The following is a 21,161-nucleotide window of genomic DNA, read 5'->3' on the forward strand; positions in this document are numbered from 1 at the left end:
GCAAAATGAAGATTCCCCCCCCCCGTACTTGCATGTGTGTGTGTGTGTGTGTGTGCATGCAAGTACGTAAGTGTTTCTGAAGTTTGTATATATATGCATACAAACTTCAAAATCAGTATTCAGTCTGGCATCTTGTCCCTTTCCCCCAAGTATCTTTTAACTTGCTCCATCTCCCAGCAGAAGCTCAACAGATGTTTACTATTAATACTAGATGTCTACTATTATCCATTATTATGAGCTCAAATGTTGTCTCAGGTATTTTTGTCTTGTGATTTTTAAAACAACAACAAAGATTTAGGGTGCAATCCTATACCTACTGGTTTGCGGGCCATGGGGCACCAGGACGAGGTTGAAAATTTCCATAATGGAGACCATTGCCTCTTGCTGGAAATGTGCCTCTGGACGCTTTTTCCTGAGACAATTTGGATTACAAAAGAAAAGAAGTACCCGTGAGTAGGGGAAGTTAAAACTTCAAAGAAAAGCAAGATTTTGAATGTTGGATTAGAATTGGGACTTGAAGTAAAAGAGAGAAGTAATTTGAACCCGAAGCGGTAAGGTCTAAACAGGAAGCCAGCCTTCCGCTGTGTAAATAGTTTAAAGCAAAGACTCTGTGGACTAAAACCTTTAAAGACGTCTTTGAAAGGATAAAAAATCCGAAAATCTTAAGACAAGACCCCCTCTCCGGAAGCAGGAGAGGAGAGGGGAAAAGATAGGAAAGATATTTTTGCCTGCATGAAAGGTCTCTGTGATTGAGAAATATCGTCCTGAGCCGTCAAAGGACGTTAAAAGTCCCCCCCCCACTGTTATTAGAAGGGGAGGGGGAAAATGGAGGGACATTCTGTCTGATCAAAGAGACTTATAAGACTAAGATATACTGCCTAGACGTTTGATTGTGAATAGATTTGGATTTGGCTAAAGGACAATAGAAAATCCCCCCCCAGGCAGCAGGGAAGCTGTCCGGACTGCCGTTTTGGTTTGCCAAAAGTGAAAGTGAAGTCTTAAAAGACTGTGAAAGACTGTGAAGCATTCAAAAGAATACTTAAGTGTTTGAAGGAGCCAGCCCACCAGGACAAGAGAATTCTACTTGAAACTTGGTATTGTGGACATTACTGTTTCGAATCGGTTGTGAAAAGAGAGAAGGTGATACATTGTATTTTTTTAATAGTAATATTTCCGAGGTCCCCCTGGTGGCTACTGAAATTACTGCAGGGATACAAAGTAAATAGAGGAAAATTCCACTCTCTTCCCTTGAACTGGTAAATAAGTTGCAGCTGCAGAGTAACCTTGAAACTGGTGGCTTATGGCAGAGGGAAAAGGAAAATTACAGCAATTTCAAGACAAAACAACAAGATCTGGTAAATCTTTTCACACGGGAAGGAGGGGATCCTTCCCTGAACCTACAGGAAGTGCCTCTGTTATACCCAAAGTAAAAGAAATGTCTGGGACAGAAGACCTTATTACTGCAGGATTTGCAAGGGTACAGGGATCCCTAGACAAACTGACACAAGAAGTGTCAGAAACTAAAAAACAAGTTGTGGAAGTAAAAAGTCAAGTTGAAGAAACAAACAAAGGGGTAACAGAGGCCTTCCAAAAGATAGAACAGAACTCTGCCAGTATAAAACAGAATACAGCCTCAATTAAGGAATTATTTGAGGCGTCGGTTGAGACAAGAAAAATTGCTGAGGAGGCAAGGGGGGTTGCAGCTGCTACAGAGGAGAAATTGCCACCGATGAGCAAGCAATTGGAGGAGTATAGAGCAAGATTTTCTATGCTGGAATTAAAAGATAAACAAACTAATCTGAGAATTAGAAACGTTCCAGAGATCGAGGAAGGAAGCCTGCGGGACCTTCTGACACAAGAATTTCAGAAATTTTGGACTTTGGAGCCTGAGAAGGAGGAATTTAAGATCCTGAGTGCCTTTCGTCTGGGAAGAACAAGCAAGAAGATCAAAATTAGAGACTGTTTGGTTACATTTAGAACCAAAGAAGAAAGAGACAAGATTTTGGGACTACATTTTCAAAAATCATTGATAATTAATCAATCCAAAGTCGAGATCTTCAAGGATATTCCAAAGCATCTTCTGGACCTTAGATCGAATTATAAAGATCTAGTTATTCAATTAAGAAAAAACAACATCATTTTCAGGTGGGAATTTCCGGAAGGACTCTCCTTCAGTATCAAGGGAAGAAAGACAAAAGTAAGATCAGTGGAAGACAAGAACGCCTTTTTAGAAGTTTATGGAGAGGACCTACAGAAAGGAACATTAAAAGTAGCAGATTCCTTGGAGTCATCAGAGGAGGGAGAGGAAGACAAGACAGGAGCAAGGCCGAAACGAAACAGAAAGAAGAGGACAACGCCGGACTTGACAGATAAAGACAAGACAGAGGGAGCATCTGGAGGAATATAACAGAATAAATTCATCATGTCTCTGCAACTTCTAAGCTGGAATTGTAATGGCCTCAACTCAGTTCGAAAGAGGAAATCGATATTCCATATTTTAAAGAAAGAACAATTGGACTTGATCTGCTTACAAGAAACACATGTGACCAGGCTCCATAGGAAAATTTTAATTAACAAAAGATTGGGTCAAGAATTTATCTCATCTGACAAAGTCAAAAAAAGAGGAGTAGTAATATATGCCAAAGAGAGCCTTACACCAAAATTTATGTTTAAGGATGAACATGGAAGATATTTGGCAATTGAAATACAGTACCATGGACAGAAGTATCTGATAGTAGGAGTGTATGCACCAAACGAGGGAAAATCCGAGTTTTTTAAGAAGCTGCATGAGACACTGAATGAATATTTGGAATACAGTGTGATTTTGATGGGAGATATGAATGGAGTTGTTTCAACAAATATGGACAAGGCGCAACGACAGGTGGTCACCAAGGATGGTAGACTACCGAAAACCTTTTTTGATTTGACTGATAACCTGGACTTGATTGACATCTGGAGAACCAAAAACCCGTTAGGAAGAGAGGGAACCTTCTATTCTGAAGCTAAAATGACTTGGACACGAATCGACCAAATATGGATCACCCGAGGACTGGCACCAAATATAAAAAAGGTGGAAATCTGCCCAAAAACTTGCTCCGACCATAATGCAGTAAAGATGGGAATGAACTTACTACCAACTGGTTCTTTCAGATGGAGAATGAACGACTCTCTCTTCAGGGATGAGGAAGTGAACAAAAAGGCCCAGAAAACTTTGAAAGACTATTTCGAGATAAATTTGAACACGACGGTGGAGAAAAGAATCGTATGGGATGCAAGTAAAGCTGTTATGAGAGGGTTCTTGATACAACAAAATACGCTTAAAAAGAGATTACAAAAGGAAAGAAGGGAAAAGATCTTGGAAAAGATCAATGAAGGAGAAAAGAGATTGAGATTAAAGCCAAATTCAAAGGAAACTCTAAGAGAGATTAAATTATATCAAGTGGAATATATGCAAATGGTAAATCAAGAGATTGAGTGGAAGATCAGACAAATGAGACAGAGAACTTTTGAATCTGCAAACAAGTGTGGGAAATTATTGGCTTGGCAAATTAAGAAGAGACAAAAGTTGAATACAATAACAAATCTAGAAGTGGAAGGAAAAACTATTCAGAACCCTACAGAAATAAGGACCGCTTTTCAAAAATATTTTAAACAGCTTTATTCTCAACAACCCCAGAAGGAAGTAGACATAGAGAAATTCTTGAAAGCGAATGGGCTACCGAAAATATCTCAAGAGAATAGATTGAAATTGAATTATAGCATAACAGACCAAGAGGTCGAGAGTGCCATTCAGAATATGCAACTGGGCAAGTCTCCAGGACCCGATGGACTGACTGCTAGATATTATAAAGCACTGAAAGACTGGCTAATTCAGCCATTGAAAGAAGTTTGTAACAAAATACTTCAGGGGGAGAAGGCACCAGATACGTGGAAAGAAGCTTTTGTTACACTTATACCAAAGGTAGAGACTCAGAAACACCAACTCAAAGACTACCGCCCAATATCATTACTTAATGTGGATTACAAAATTTTTGCAGATATTCTGGCTAGAAGATTCAAGAAGGTTTTAATAGAGGAGATTCATAAGGACCAAGCAGGCTTTCTCCCAGGAAGACATTTATCAGATAATGTAAGGAATATAATAGACATTCTGGAATTTTTACAAGAAAAAATAAATACTAAGGCGGTTCTAATATTTGTGGATGCGGAGAAGGCCTTCGATAATATTTCTTGGAGTTTTATGAAGAAAAATCTCCAAAGTATGGGGGTAGGTCAGGAATTTGAAAATGGTATAGGTGCAATCTATTCTGAACAAAAAGCTAAGTTAATTGTAAACAGTGTAATCACTGAGGAGTTCAGAATAGAGAAAGGTACGCGACAAGGTTGCCCAATTTCTCCTTTGCTGTTTATATCAGTCCTGGAGGTGTTGCTGAATATGATTAGAAAGGACCAATTGGTCAGAGGGATTCAGGTCGGAGCTAAACAATATAAATTAAGAGCATTTGCAGATGACCTAGTTCTGACATTACAGGAGCCAGAATCCAGTGTGAAAAGAGCCTTAGAACTGATCCAAGAGTTTGGTCGACTGGCAGGGTTTAAATTGAACAAAACAAAAACCAAAGTTTTGACAAAGAATCTAACAGAAATTGAGAAAGAAAGATTTCAGAATGAGACAGGATTGGCAGTAGTGAAAAAAGTGAAATATTTGGGTATTACTATGACTGCGAAAAATGGAAATTTATATAAAGACAATTATGAGAAAAGTTGGTCGGAGATAAAGAAAGATCTAGATATATGGTCTAATTTGAAACTCTCCTTAATGGGTCGTATTGCTGTGATAAAGATGAATGTATTGCCAAGAATGTTGTTTTTGTTTCAGACACTGCAAATTATAGATAAGATTGATTGTTTCAAGAGGTGGCAAAGAGATATATCCAGATTTGTCTGGCAGGGCAAAAAGCCAAGGATAAAATTTAAAATATTGACCGACGCAAAAGAAAGAGGGGGCTTTGCCCTGCCAGACCTGAAACTTTATTATGAGGCGGCAGCCTTTTGTTGGTTAAAAGAATGGCTACTTCTTGAAAACACTGACATGTTGGATCTAGAAGGATTTAACAATGTTTTTGGTTGGCATGCATATCTATGGTATGACAAGGTTAAAGTGCATAGAATGTTTAAAATCCACATTGTTAGGAATGCATTGTTTAAAGTTTGGATGAGGTATAAAGACTTGCTTGAAACCAAGACCCCAAGGTGGTTGTCCCCAATGGAAGCAAAAGCACTAAAAAAGCTCAATATGGAGGCAAACTGGCCAAAATATTGGGAGATTTTAGAACAAGATGAAGACAAATTGAAACTACAGAGTTTTGATAAATTAAAAAGTAAAGTCCGAGATTGGCTCCATTATCATCAAATAATGGAAGCATTTAAAATGGATAGAAAAATTGGCTTCCAGGTGGAAAAATCAAAATTGGAGACAGAATTGTTAGAACCCAAAACTAAGATTTTGTCAAGAATGTATAACTTGCTACTAAAATGGAATACACAGGATGAGGAAGTGAAATCAGTGATGATTAAATGGGCACAAGACTTGGGCCATAATATAATGTTTGCTGACTGGGAACGGTTATGGACCACCGGTATAAAATTTACGGCATCTAATGCCCTAAGAGAGAATGTAATGAAAATGATATATAGGTGGTACATGACACCAGTCAAGCTTGCGAAAATTTACCATTTGCCCGATAATAAGTGTTGGAAATGTAAAGAAGTTGAAGGCACATTCTTTCACCTTTGGTGGACGTGCCCTAAGATTAAGGCATTCTGGGAGATGATTTATAATGAGCTGAAAAAAGTGTTTAAATACACATTTTCGAAGAAGCCAGAAGCCTTTCTCCTGGGCATGGTTGGCCAACAGGTGCACAAGAAAGATAGGATTTTCTTTATGTATGCTACAGCAGCAGCAAGAATACTTATTGCACAGTATTGGAAGACAGAAGAATTACCCACTCTGGAAGAATGGCAGATGAAAGTCATCGACTACATGGAATCAGCAGAAATGACCGGCAGGATTAGAGACCAGGGAGAAGAGACGGTGAGGGAAGATTGGAGGAAATTTAAAGACTATTTACAGAAATACTGCAAGATAACGAACATTTGAAGATATCGGACTGAAGGTGACTGGTTTTTAGCAAGAAAAGTGAACAGAAAAAGATCTAAAATCTAGACTGAAGGAAATATAATTATGGGATATGGATTTAAGATGATGAGAAATTTAAATTATGATAGAGGGAAAGAATTTGCAGACAGAACATTTGATTTGGAATACAGAGTAGGGAGGTTGGGGGAAGTCGCAGAAACAAGTAAATGCAAGGTCATTATGAAGATAAAAAGGGTATTTTTTTTTTTAATTTTCTCTATTTTTATTGTTTATTACTGTTGTTTTTGTGTTTTATGTTTGTGTATTTTTTCTGTGTTATGTGTTGTTTATGTTGTTCTTTATTGTTTATGTAAAACTTAATAAATATTTATAAAAAAAAAAAAAAAAAAAAAAAAAAAAAACAAAGGTAGCCCCACGTAGAGCGCATTGCAGTAGTCCAAGCGGGAGATAACCAGAGCATGCACCACTCTGGTGAGGCAGTCAGCCTGCGTACCAGATGGAGCTGGTACACAGCTGCCCTGGACACTGATTTAACCTGTGCCTCCATGGACAGCTGTGAGTCCAAAATGACTCCCAGGCTGCGCACCTGGTCCTTCAGGGGCACAGTTACCCCATTCAGGACCAGGGAATCCTCCACACCTGCCCGCCTCCTGTCCCCCAGAAACAGTACTTCTGTCTTGTCAGGATTCAATCTCAATCCACTACTTGGATTGAGGGAAGTCCACTACTTGAAATCCTGGAGATTCATGAAGTCGTGACAGTACTGGATTTCACCTGGTACAAGACAGCTTCTTCCTTTCCTCTTATTTGAGAAACTGAGTCTAGAACAGATCTCTGGGTTTTTTAAATCTTTCTTTTCAGGCACCACTATTAATCGCCTTCTTTCTTGCTTTGTATCCCATAAGTGACCACTGGGCAAATTATATGCTTGTGCTTGTTTAGAAAACAGAAAACACAACCTCTCTCAATTTATATTTACTTGTTGGCCAGTTACATTGTCTGAATTTATCAGCTTTTAAAAATCAATCCATTAATATTAAAGTCGCATTTTCTGTAAGTTGTCAGAATTATTATTCTTATTATTCTTTTACTCCGCTGCTGTTATAACACGTGCTTTGGACAAAATCAGAGATAACAAAAGAGTAAGGTGATATCTTCTGCTGATGTAGGGATATGCAGGGTTTTGAGTTACACTGACTTGTTCATTCAGCAAATGGAAGAAAGCCACTAATTTTCAGCTACACTGAAAAACAAGTGCACTGAAAAACAGAAATAAAGATGGCTAGGAAGGCAGTGTTCAGATTCACTCTAGATGAAGTCCAACTCTCCTGCTTCATGTATTCTGCTAAATTATTTTTGAAACTTTTTCTCAGGCTGCAGTCATAACCCTGCTCATTTGGGAATAAGCCCCAATGAATTCAGTTTGCTTTTGAGTAGACATTCCACTGCCAGTGAGAGTTTTATTTGGATGTTCAGAAAACTCACATTACCTTGTGCCCCCTCCTTTGTCAAACAACGCAGAGCACATTTGAGCGAGCTGGCAGAGTGGCATCTGTGGTCATAGCAGGTTTCTCTTTGGGTTGATGCTAGAGATATATATAGCCAGTCCTGCTTCATTTCAGTGAAGTCAAACTGAACAGTTTTATAGCAGCTGAGGACTTTGCTCAAATATTTTTTCTGGATAATCTTGCCATTATTGTTTTTCAGGTTTTTCAAATCCTAGTTAAATTATGTCCTTCAACTGAGTTGCCAAAGTGTGTACCTCATTAAATGATGGCTAGCGGTGGTATTCCAAAATCCATATCAGGGCAATACTCTTATTTGGCTGATAAAATATATCCCCAAATAGTGTGCAAGCTTTTGAGTTCTCCAGCTCTTCATTGGGCTAGATGCTAAACAAAATCATGGAAAGTGAAGAACAAACAAACAAACAAAAGTCTTATGTTGAAGCTATGCAGTACACATTAGCCTAGAAAGAAAAATTGAAAATTAAAGCAGGCAACAAGCTTCCAGAAAATATAGTGAAAAGAACACAGAGATGCTTGATAATCTCTTTCTCTTTTAACAAAATGACAATGTCAGCAAACCATGGTTGTCAGCAAACCACTGTTGCCTTAGGCAAGCAAGTCTCTCACCTGTCCATTCTGCAATATGGGAATAAGGATACCGGCCATGCAAAGTTACCAGGATCAGTGCTAATTCCAGTGGGCTTTGTTCCTTTAGGCTTATTCCTGTGACTTGTCTCCAAAAGGAGTTAAGGCTGTGCATATGTGCATGCAGACACATGCTTGGGCAGATACATGCCCTGTTCCTCTGCTGAGCTCCCAGGGGATCATAAACCCTGTTATAATTGGAAGTGTACTCCTTTAATGTCATCGCGCCACTCCTTGGTGTGTAGAGTGCCGCAGGGCGCAATTCTCTCCCCGATCCTTTTTAACATCTTTATGCGTCCCCTTGCCCAGATTATCCGGAGCTTTGGGCTGGGCTGTCACCAATATGCTGATGACACTCAGCTCTATCTGTTGATGGATGGCCACACCGACTCGGCCCTGAACACACTGACCAGATGTTTGGAAGCTGTGGCTGGATGGTTTCATGGGAGCCGATTGAAACTAAATCCTTCGAAGACAGAGGTCCTATGGCTAGGTCGGGATGGCATGGGGATGTGGGACCAACTCCCTTCTCTTGTGGGGGCCCAATTAGTGCCATTGCCTTCCGTTAAGAGTTTGGGTGTAATCCTTGACGCCTCCCTTTCCATGGAGGCGCAAGTTACAGCAACAGCCAAGGCGACATTTTTCCACCTTCGCCGCATCAAGCAGTTGGTCCCTTACCTTTCCCGCCCCGACCTGGCCACAGTGATCCATGCGACGGTCATCTCCAGGCTTGACTACTGTAATTCGCTCTACGCAGGGCTGCCCTTGAAGCTATCCCAGAAACTCCAGCGGGTACAGAATGCTGCAGCGAGGCTCCTCACGGGGTCTCTGCCATGGGAGCATATTCACCCAGTGCTTTTCAAGCTGCACTGGCTCCCGGTAGAGTACAGGGTCAGATTTAAGGTGCTGCTTTTGACCTTTAAAGCACTTCGCGGCCTAGGACCCTCGTACCTACGGGACCGCCTCTCCTGGTATGCCCCACGGAGAGCCTCAAGGTCCATAAATAACAACACCCTAGTGGTCCCAGGCCCTAAGGAAGTTAGATTGGCTTCAACCAGAGCCAGGGCCTTTTCAACTCTGGCTCCGGCCTTGTGGAACGCTCTGTCTCATGAGACCAGGGCCCTGCAGGATCTGATTTCTTTCCGCAGGGCCTGTAAGACAGAGTTGTTCCGCCTGGCCTTTGGCTTGGAGCCAATTTGATTCCCTCCCTCTCTTTCTTTTTTCTTTTCCTTCTCCTCCTGCGATGAGGCTACATTTTAATATTTTAATGTTCCATTATTTTAATGTTGTACTTTACTTTTGTTTTTAAGTTGTAATCATTCATATTGTTTTTATTATTGCTTGTAAGCCGCTCTGAGCCCGGCCTTGGCTGGGGAGGGCGGGGTATAAATAAAAAATTATTATTATTATTATTATTATTATTATTATTATTTAATACTCTGGTAAAAATAGTTCTAGTACCAAAATGTCCTGAAATTAGCAAGGGGAAAAGAAAGATTGAATGAAAGTTTGCTTATCTTTGGGCCTTGAGGTAAGAGCAGTAGTGAGAGGAGGGGCAGCTGTGGAAAGGTTCTGCCTTCCAGGGATCAAAGCCTGTCCATTTTTCCTTGATTAGCATGTCAGAGTTGGCAAATCTAGAAATTGTGTCACTGGGGCATTGAACAGAATGCTTGTTCGTTCCAGGCAAAGGGCCTATTCAAAAATGCTCCCATCTGGCAGTGGTTCAGGTCTTGTACAGTGTAAAGCCCAATCACTGCAAGCTAAATTCTGCTTATCCCAGGTCCAACCCTTTAAACTTTTATTTTTGTCAGGCTCTTTTTCAGTCCCCCTTTTTCTGGTCCTGCTTCTTCCTATTTGCTTTGATCTTATATGCTCCCATTCCCCAGAAAAGAGCAACTACTTTCAGATAACTTGTCTGCATTTTCTTTAGTTGTCTTTTCAAGGAAGGCTCATTATGACAGTCTTTTGACCCTCTAGCCTAGAACACCAGGCCCTCTGTTGTCAGCCACAGCAGAATATCCTGATTAAAGTAGGATTTTCAGAGTTCCAGAACCGAAGGTAGCTCTGTGAATGTTGGGAGGTACAAGCGGATACCCTCCAATATTTCTCTTATGAAAATAGGGACGTCCCATTCCATATTGATAATTTTACTATTTAGACCTCCCACATCTTACTGGGTTGTCCCAGCTGCTCTGGGCAGCTTCCAACATGTATAAAAGCATAATAAAACATTAAACATTAAAAAAACTTACTTAAATAGGGTTACCTTCAGACAGTTCTGGAGTCAGATAATTCTGTTCCCTCCAGTGTTTCTCCAATCAAAATAGGGACATCCTACCATACTTTCCAACATTTCGGAAATGAAAATAGGGACATCCTAAGGAAAGGTGGGACATTCCAGGATCAAATCAGTCTGCAAGCGCCTTGTCATTTACTGAATAGATCTCTTCCAGCTATTTTGTAGATGGAACACTCTCTCATCCTTGAGATGTCTGCCATATGGTTTTGCACTCCTCAGTTCAGACATGTGCCTAGTCATATTGGTTATGTAGTTGCTGATCATTCTTCATGTTAAAAGAGCTGAAGCTTTTAAACAGAACAGTTTTGAAACCCTACTTAGGATGCTAGTTTTTCTAAGGACATAAATGCACAAGCCTATTGCAGGTGGCCCAGAGTGACTTCACCTGCCCTTTTTCTCCCTCCCGCTGTGCATGTTAAATGAGACACTCGTGAAACGTGAACTCCTGCTTCGTGATTACAATCAGGTGAACAGCCGGCATCCGCCACCCCATCCTGAGAAGAACAGAGGGTGTACCTACTACAATGTGAATGTTTATTTGAAACCAACCTGTCTGGAGCTTTGGTAGGAACTAGCAGGGATTATCTGGCCAAGGTTACAGTTTATAAAAGCCTTGTCTGTTTTATTCTCAAGGAAAGGAACAACTAGAACTGAAACCCTTTTTACAGCCTCACCATGTATTATGATTGCCTTTATGCAATGCCTTTTGACCGTAAGTACTTGGGAAGGGATTTCTGCTTAGGATCAGCCCAGTTGTGACAGAGGTCAGAGCTTTTCTAAATCACATTCTCTGCTTTTTTTGCAAATCCGTTGTGGTCACTGGAATTACAGCAAAAAAGAAGCAAACTCTATTCAAGCAGGGCATTGTTAAAACCAACTCCTGAGCACCAAGAGTTCATAATTCTGCACTTGGCACTGGGAGCTTCCTAGTTATCACAACTACTGCTTGCCTCAAGTGGTCAGTCCTTGCTTTTGGGAAATAGATGTACCTGCTTCCTTTGCCAATTTGTGAAAAATAGGGGAGGGGTGAGATCTAGAAAATGAGAAACACTGGAATTATTTATTATAGCACGATAACTTCATCAGGTTTGGATTAAGTGCCAGGGGTACAATATCCTACATTGACATAAAATTGAGAGTGGGTTTATACAGTGGAGATAGCCTTTCTGCAGGAGACAGACATACTGCTGCTTGCCACATCTAAAAAATCAGAATATCCATGTACCAGTCATGGCAATAGGAGCACATGGTTGTCGGAGTTTTGTTGTTTTTATTTTAGGAGTTTATAAAATAGTGAAATGTTGCGGTGGCAGGATTGGGTAGCCTTTTTGATGTATTTCTTTTTCTTGTTGCTATTCTGACAGGGTGAGAGAGTTCATTCAGCCTCTGGCAAAGCATTTTAAAATTCATAAAATGGCAGGAGCAGTGGAGAGGGGTTGTGCTTCTTATTACTAGCTATGTTGCAGGCAGTATCCATTAGGTGGCTGTAATACATAAGCCTGTTCCACACAGCACTAATTCACAATGAATGTGATAAGAGAGTGTTGTGTTTGTGACTGTGTGCAAATAGCGTTTTCTCAGGCGGTAGTCCTATGCACAGTTTACTTGGGAAGAACCCCCATTGGTCTCAAGGGTACTTACTTCTTACTACACATGTTAGGATTGTAGTGACCAGAAATTGCAGACTCAGTGCTGAGAAAATGAGATATCCCCTTGGCAATCACTGCCTTGAGGAAATACCTATGGAAGCCTCTCCACAAACAAGTAACAGCTGCATATTTATTGCACCAAATAACAGTAATTTGGAAATATTCTAGGGAGAATTTATTTTCTTGTCTATTCCTGCTTCAGGAAGGTCAACCTTTTATATGTTTAACTACCAAGTAAAATTCCTTTTACTTTCTGAGGTTAGCGTCTGGATAGTGAAAGTTCTGGATAGGTCGAAATTCATTGAAATGTAGTTCTAATCAGAATTTGTTCCCCTCCAAAACACAGGTCATCATCTCAAGCAGTTGCTTGGGGCATCAAAGTTTATGGGGGTGATAATTTAGGTGCAATCTGCAAAATGTGGCCCAAGATTTCCTGCAATGTTGCAAGAGATGCTGGGGCAAAGTCCTTTCATTGTGTGCTATACTATGTCAGGCGACAGAATGTATTGTGTGAGCTAGCAGTTAAACACAGGAATCATTACTCTTGGCCTTCCAGTTTTCGCTGAATCATATTATAAACTAGGGCATGGACACCTGAACTCCCAATGCCTGAGCCTAGTCTTATGCATCACCTACTTTGCTGTTGAGATTTTAAATAGGTGGCTGGAGAGTTGGGGCTTGTGCTATTAACTCTTCTCATCTGCCTCTCTACAGAAAGCTCCATGAGGCCCAGTGACACAGTTTCAGAGTCCAGTCCAGGCTCCACAGCCACACAGTCAGGGGTGCCAACTCAGGTGGTCCAGCAAGTCCAGGCTACTCAGCAGGTATGTGGCTCAGCCATGGTTTCTGTGGTCAGCCATGGTTTCTGTGGTTAGTTCAACAATGGCCACCCTGTAATGAAGCAAATGGGGCCGCTCTCTTAATCAGGACTACTTTGACATTTTAAAAGTCCAGATACCTCTGAATTAGTGGTGTTAGAATAAAAGGTGAGGAGAGGTATGAATAAAGTTCTTGGATTCCATAAATGTAGAATGGGATATAGTTGGTAAGAGCAGGGGGGGGCGGGTCCTGGAAACCAGAACAAGTGGGTTTGTTTTGTGGATCAGAGAAGTAAGTAATTCTGTGTTTTGTTCTCAGTTATATGAGTTGGAAGAGGGGTGCAAAGTCTTTAGCAAAAGACGGACACGGCCATGTAGGTAGGGTGGGAGGTTTGTAAGCAAGAGCTCCTCTATTCTTTTCCTGAAATTGTGTATAAGAAACCAATAGCAGAGGTTCTTCACCCAGCCAGGATCATTATCCCCCTGTGCTAAATGCAAATATCAGTGCTTTGTGGACTTTACAGTGAGCCTTGCTATCTTTGAGGGGGAATGCAGGTGAAACTGACAGCAGATAAAATGTTTTCTGTGAATTGCCTTTGTTTGCCTTGATCCTTGGCTAGTTTGTTTTTGTTTTGGCAGAGGTTATTGGTCCAAGCTAGCGTGCAGACGAAGCCTGGAACGGTATCACCTCTACAGCTCACAAGTGTACAAGTACCCCAGCAGGTGAGTCTGAACTTTCTCTGTGACGCTGCCACGAGTAATTGGTGCAGTTTTAAAGCACATACCTCTGCCCAGTGGCCGGCCGGCCTGCTGTGTCTGCAACTGAGTGATACAGATGTTGCCCTGAGAATATATTCTAGCTGTTGCAGCTTATTGTCATGAGAAATAGGGGACCTGTATACTACTAACTCACATAGCTGTAAAGTAGCATAATCTTTGCCAAGGGTGAATTGTTTTATTAGGTTGCTAGGATTTCTATATTAGACACCCATAGACCTCTTGCAGAACTACAGCTTCCAGTATTTCTGTTGAGGGAATCCTTATTTGATGGTTTTCTCCTTCACTGGAGAAATCTCTCCTTCCTTGGAGGTTTTTAAGCAGAGGTTGAGTGGCCATCTGCCGTGGATTCTTTAGTTGAGATTCCTGCATTGCAAGGGAGTGGGCTCCACAACCCTTGTTATCGCTTCCATCTCTACAGTTCTATAGTCACCTGTGTGATAGGAATTTTATGGTATTAGATATATGGTAATGTTCATAACTGCACATACATAGATCAACACAGGAAGACCAACCTGGAACCATTTTGATTCCTAAACTGACCAAATCCTTTCTCTGCAAGGTTAAACTGGAAAAGCCTCCCCATTGTCTCTTTCCTCACAAGATATGTCTGTTTGAATAAGGTGTGAGCCTGTGACCTGGCCCAGGAAATAAGTATTTTACCACTACAAAAGAATGGCCAGGCTCCCCAGGAAATTCAATCAAGTAACTTGCCAGACAGGAGATAAACTGTGACAGGAGAAAAACAACATTTAAATTTCTGTGATGTAAGTGGGATGTATCTGAGGGGTGGTCTTAGGTTACACCCCTTCTGTGATGTATGCATAATGTTTCTGGGGGTGGTCTTGATCTACAGGATGGGAATTTCAAAAGTCTTTATAAGCCCTTGCACAACAATTTTGGGGGTCCTCTTCATCTCCTTTGTGTGAGGGGAGCACCCTGTTGCAACAGATCAATAAAGATCAAGCTTACTAGCTGCTTTGCTTCTCAATATTCTTTGGTTGGCCTCTGTTATTTTCTCCTACCAATAGGGAACCTATGTAAGGACTCTATATGGGCTCTTGGATACCCCATAAGGGAAAAGGGCTTATTTTTATTTACAACACCTGTGTATAGAATCTATTAGAATCATAGAATTGTAGAGTTTGAAGGGACATCTAGTCCAACCCCAGGCAATGGAGGAATCACATCTATAGCGTCCATGACAGATGGTCATCCAGCCTCTGCTTAAAAACCTCCAAGGGAGGAGAGCCTACCGCCTCCCAAGGGAGTTTGTTCCACTGTCAAACATTAGGGTGAGTGGTTGTTCTTGATAATCCGTTTAGCCCTTCCCAGCTCTTAAAAATTATGTACTTTTAGTTGAAACTTCAACCTTGTGGTCATCCCACTAATGATTCTGCATGGGACTCGCTCAGGGTGGGATTCACCAAACAAGTCCTGTCAGTTCAAACCCTGCCTGAGAGCTTCCATTTGTGCAATAGGACTTTCCCTTCCGCTTCCTTGCGACCTGGAACCCCCCTGAAACTGGCTCTAGGGTGGTCAGGAGAAGCCCCAGAACAGTGTGGCAGGTGGGGGTAGCAGTACATCTTGTTTGTGCTGGTGGTGAGATTTACCAAAACATGATGTAAGATTTGTACTGTATGTGTCTTTCAGGGCTATCGGTTCTGTCTTCTTGCACTGAAGTAGGCCGCTTTATGGCAAAAACAATCTTAATAATTGATAAATGAGCAGTTGGATAGTGTGTACTTTTGCTAAGGTGCTCAGGGAATCTCCTATCAAAGAGGTGTAGTGGATTGGCTGCATTCGTGCTTTGGGACCTGACCTATTGCAACAGTTGGAGTGTAAAAAAATTGACCCAGGCAACAGGCTGTATCGGCTTGGACCCTGGAAGAGGTTGGGTTAAGCTTTTAAGTGCAGCAGGGCTCATGTACCCTAGTCACCTGTGTTTTGGATGTGTTGGGTGACAATCTGGGTATTTTTGAGCCTGTCCAAAGACTTCATTTGCTCTTCTTTTCTGTATTTGGAAGGATGAGTGATATGATTGTGTGTGTGTAGATATAGATGGGAGAGAGAATACATAAATTTTATTTGATGCTTTCTCTGTGTGTTCACCTGAAGCATCTTAAAAATGTGTGGTGCCATTGCATGAGATGATATCTAGGTACAGTCTTTGGTGGAAATACTTTCCACAGCCAAAGAATGTCTGTTTCTTTAAAGACAACATCTTGATGTTCACCTTCAGTTTACACGCTTCTCCTAATCTGAAGAGGCTGCTGCCAACTGGCTTTCATTATCTGTGCTAGCTTTGTACATATTTAAATTTGAGTCTAGGTGCCTTCCCTGACAAGGGCATTATTTTTCAACGCTTCTTTGTCACTTTTGCATTCTAAACCTTCTGGTATCTTTGCCATAGTTCACTTGGTTGGTTGGTTGAATCTTTCCAGTGTCATACCAGGCACCAGGCATCATCATCATAATTTTCATCATTTTTAATTTGTATACCGCCTTTCTATCTTACAATACTCAAGGCGGTTTACAAGCTGAAGAAACAAAAAATGTACATCTTATAACAATCTAATGCAATACAAAAATGTGCTAATAAAACATAACTTTAAAATAGGCAACCTCCATCAAAAAAGTGACATTCAACAATCATTAGAATAGTATAAAATAATAATATGAACATATAAAAGTTAAACAGGCAGTAGTAGCAACCTTGATAATCTTGCCCTTTTAGTAAGCCTGTTTATTAACCAGTGAAATCCTGCTAGTGAATTGTATGTTGTGCTTAAAATGTCCTTAGAATAATAGAAATGACATATGTGTGCTGTGCTGATCTCATTGGAAGAAGGGCAGGAAACAATTGTAACAAATCAGTATTATATAATGGTAAGATTTACACTTTAAAAAGGTTTTGTTGTGAAGTTTATAATATAAACCTTCAGTGATTTTTCATAAAATATTCCTGTCCCAATCCAGGCATAATGACTAACATTGTTATCAATTATCTATGTTTATGGACATGATATATTTTGGACAAGATATATGTAGAATACACATAATTGTGATGCCATAAACTTTCTGCATTCCTCTGCGGCAAGACATCTGCACCAGGCCGTTTAAAGCAGTTTAAGGGAGTCAAAAGGAGATCAGAATCCACTACATTAATTTAAGGAAATAAGAGTTTACATAGTATTCAAGAAGTACAAAAGTAGAAATAGAATGTTTTTTAAAAAGTAGTAACACTTAACCTGTATTTGTCTGGCCAAGGGAATCCTCAGTTCTTGTTTTCAGAGCTTTTAACCCATCTCTAAAGATGCTTACAAGCACATAATATCATCAGACCCGTTGGGAGCTCCCTTTTGGTCTCAGCGGGAGCCTTTGACGTCCTGGTCATCCCCAGGACCTTCTTTGGGGCTCTCGCTGCCTACGAGCCACCCCAAAACTCCAAAAACAGCAGCCAGTTCACTGCAATAGTGATCCCGGCTTCCTTTCCCCTTGGTGGCAAACCGGAAGTGGTTGATTGCAGAGCATCCCATATGAGGAGGCGGTTCCATGTTTTGTTTGATCCTCTCAACAGGCTTTCCTGAATCTCTTTCTTTAAAAAACAACAACAACCCTTCTCTTAGCTGGTATGGCTGCCTTGACAACTGAGTAAGAAAATGACAGTGAGTAGTGCAGGGTGGGGTAGGAAGGTAATTGCCTATGTGAAAGGTAGCTAGTAAAAAATTGCTCATATTATAATTCACCAAGTGTGTGTGTGTGGTTGGTGAGCAGTTCTTTGGTAGCCCACTGGTCAGTAGCTTCTGAACAGTCTCCTGGAGATACGGTAATTAACCAGGGCTTGCTTCTTTTATGTCATCCTGTTTCAGCGGCTGGTGGTACAGAGTACTTCACAGGCTAGTAAAGGAGGAGCTGTTGCGCTGGCCGTCCATGGTGTGCAGCAGGTCCACTCTTCACCTGAGGTGGGTGGCCAGATGTTTGGAAAGCCTGTTCCGATGTTCCATCCGCCATGAGTCAAAGAAAGCCTAGTTTTACCTTCACTGTGTTGAATGATGTTGCTCATTTATTTATCTTCCTGATCAGTCCGATACTTCTTTTCTTCATCAGCTACTTCCCGGTTCCTCCACAGTTGATGCCCATTTCCAGTTTCCTCCTAAGCTCCCTTGTGACTATCATATTCTGTGAGACCTGGGAACATCTTCTCATTACCTGGCAATGGGTTCTTATCCAACCTCAGTTGCTCCTAAGCATCCTCTCACACATCACAGAGCTCAGTCTGCTCCCTGGCTTACCAGTGAGGTCAGAGCAATGAGGCAAGATGGAAGATTCCTAGGATGTGCACAGCATAAATCTCAGTGCAAATCTGATCAAAAAGAGATAATTAGTGAGCCCACTTTGTGGTGGCACTGAAAACACAAAATTTCTCTGTCACAGTTGCATCCAGTGGGGCTTTTCCAAGTGATTTGGGAGCCTACTTGAAGTTGGCCCACAGGGTGACATCAGAACCCTTGGAAACCTACTGTATCATATTTGTTAGCCACTTTGAGGATTAAGTTGATTGTATCTGCTTAGGGACGTGGGTGGCGCTGTGGGTAAAAGCCGCAGCGCCTAGGGCTTGCCGATCAAAAGGTCGGCGGTTCGAATCCCCGCGGCGGGGTGCGCTCCCGTCGTTCGGTCCCAGCGCCTGCCAACCTAGCAGTTCGAAAGCACCTCCGGGTGCAAGTAGATAAATAGGGACCGCTTACTAGCGGGAAGGTAAACAGCGTTTCCGTGTGCTGCGCTGGCTCACCAGATGCAGCTTGTCATGCTGGCCACGTGACCCGGAAGTGTCTCCGGACAGCGCTGGCCCCCGGCCTCTTTGAGTGAGATGGGCGCACAACCCTAGAGTCTGTCAAGACTGGCCCGTACGGGCAGGGGTACCTTTACCTTTATCTGCTTACAGATCCTCTAGCTTACAGATCAGCTTGTCTAGATGAGCCTTCCTCAGCCTGGTTCCCTGCAGCTGTTGCAGACTACAAGCCCCTTCATCTGTGTTAACTGGGACCGATGGGAATTGTAGTCCAAGATATTGGGAGTGGGGAGGTTGGGGTAGGCTGTTCTAGGGCTGTAGGATGAATTTCAGTTACTGTGGCCTAAAGAAATTGACAGATTACTTGAAGGGTTACAGCCCTACCACATGCCTGCTAGGTAACGGTAAAGGATCCCTGGATGGTTAAGTCCAGTCAAAGTTCACTGTGTGGTACAGCGCTCATCTCGCTTCAGGCCGAGGGAGCCAGCGTTTGTCTGCAGACAGCTTTCTGGGTCATGTGGCCAGCATGAGTAAACCACTTCTGGCGTAACAGGATACCATGACGAGTGCCAGAGCGCACAGAAACACTGTTTATTTTCCCACTGCAGCGGTACCTATTTATCTCCTGATGTTGGTATGCTTTTGAACTGCTAGGTGGGTAGAAGCTGGGACAAAGCAGGGGCTCACCCCGTTACACAGACTCAAGCTGCCGACCTTCTGATCGGCAAGCCCAAGAGGCTAAATGGTTTAGACCACAGTGCCACCCGCTCCCTAGAATTGGCCTCCACAGTCACTTACGGACACACTGTTAAGACCATATTCAAGGAAGACAATCTTACTCGACTACGAGTGATTGCCAGAAAATACATGCCTATTTTGCGTCAAGTGTGTGTGCGTGCGTGTGTGTGTGTTACTGTGCCCAGGCTGTGATCATTTAGCAGCCTTATATTCTGTTCTTTCCGTAAAGCATCCTTTGCTTCAATATACAGGTTAGACAATTAATGTCCCAGGAGAGTGAGACTGGACTGGTTTCTGCGTGTTGCCATTTTTCAATATCCAGTTTATGTTCATTCTGTCATTTTTGTAGATAGCACCATATGTAACCTGGGAAGAAATGCAAGTTACTTAGAATATTTGATCTCTGACCTCCATAGGCACCAACTCTATAAAGCTGAGGCGTCTTCAGCCCCCCCCCCCCATATCTGTTGGGATGGGGCTGAACCCCCCCCCATCTTGAGGGGGCAGAGGAGGCTGAGCCCTTTCTCGCCTGTCTGCTTCCTCCCTCCTACCTTTGTCCACGGTCCTCCACCATCCTGGAAATCGCCCCAGCTGCACAGTTTTGAGAGACACTGCATGGAGCGGTGTGGCCTGGCAGAAAGTTGCCTTGCTTGTGCAGTGTCGGGAGACGCTGCACAGACACTTGGGAGGTCTGCGACAGCTGCACAATGTTGTGATGCGTGTGACAGGCCCCCCAATGTTGGGCACAACTCAGTGCCCCTCTTCTAACCAACAGACTTAAGCAAAGAATATAGCAGTGCATGTGGTGTCCCCTCCTGCTTTTTTGTGATAAAAATTGGTAGTGCTGGACAACCTTTCTCTTCCATAAAATGTTCATCAGCAGTATAATGACCATGTGGAAGTTTTTCTTAGAAGTAGAGTGCACCATGACTGAGGGAGGGACACCACCTGACTCCAGGAGGAGAGAAAGTAAGCATGAATTCTGAGACAGTAGTACATCATGCAGTTATGCCTTGCTCCTTCGTCCATACCCAAAAGTAAAGTCTCCTTCCTTGCCTTTCAGCGTTCCCCTGTCCAGAACAGCAGCTCTGCTGCTAAACCGGGACAAGTGCAGCAGCTCCAGGTTCACGGAGTCCAGCAAGTGCCTGTAGCACAAGAGGTGCTGTATCTTTGCTTGCCCAATATCTTGTGGTCTCTTCCCAGTCATGGTAATGTGATCGGATTTTCGGGTAGCAAAAGCTGCAGCTTGTCAAGGGTTCACACTAGATTTTCAAAGTTCTATCTGTTAAGTGTTTCTAAGCACTTTCAAGATCTTTATTGCACTCCATGTAGCCACTGCTTTCAGTTATAGGGTAGTGTGAACTTTCCTATAGTTTACCTTTGTTTTGTTGTGGAGGTGTCACGCCAAATGCCAGATATGTGTAACTCTAAACAACTGTCCCTTTCACATTGCTACAAACTGATGTATTATGTGATATTTAGTTTTCAGAAATCAAACTTGCCACGTGATGTTTTGGGGTGCAATTCAGATTTATAAGACTAATATAAAATTAATGGGCCAGAATCAACTAAGCAATCTCAGTTGTGGAAGCCCACATGAGGACCTCTGCTAGTGCAGTGATGGCCAAACTTGGCCCTCCAGCTGTTTTTGGACTACAACTCCCATCATCCCTAGCTAACAGGACCAGTGGTCAGGGATGATGGGAATTGTAGTCCCAAAACAGCTGGAGGGCCAAGTTTGACCATCACTGTCCTAGTACAACAGGAATCTCTTC

The 21,161-nt window shown here is 42.2% G+C and overlaps 1 protein-coding gene across 8 annotated transcripts in view; it reads left to right on the top strand.

Annotated features, from left to right (window-relative positions):
* The window catches only part of RFX1 (regulatory factor X1), a 60,397-nt gene that overhangs the window by 15,903 nt on the left and 23,333 nt on the right, over window positions 1-21,161 (top strand). For 5 of the 8 annotated variants that reach the window (XM_083419577.1, XM_083419572.1, XM_083419575.1 and 2 more), the window contains 4 exons: window positions 12,976-13,085; window positions 13,719-13,802; window positions 17,729-17,821; window positions 20,450-20,545. In XM_083419577.1, coding sequence (XP_083275703.1) covers window positions 12,976-13,085; window positions 13,719-13,802; window positions 17,729-17,821; window positions 20,450-20,545 — 383 coding nt within the window. The remainder of the gene's footprint in view (window positions 1-12,975; window positions 13,086-13,718; window positions 13,803-17,728; window positions 17,822-20,449; window positions 20,546-21,161) is intronic. The other 3 variants (XM_083419573.1, XM_083419578.1, XM_083419576.1) reach the window with 1 other exon arrangement.

Source organism: Podarcis tiliguerta (assembly GCF_965153285.1).
Source record: "Podarcis tiliguerta genome assembly, chromosome: 17".
In the NCBI taxonomy this organism is placed as follows: domain Eukaryota; kingdom Metazoa; phylum Chordata; class Lepidosauria; order Squamata; family Lacertidae; genus Podarcis; species Podarcis tiliguerta.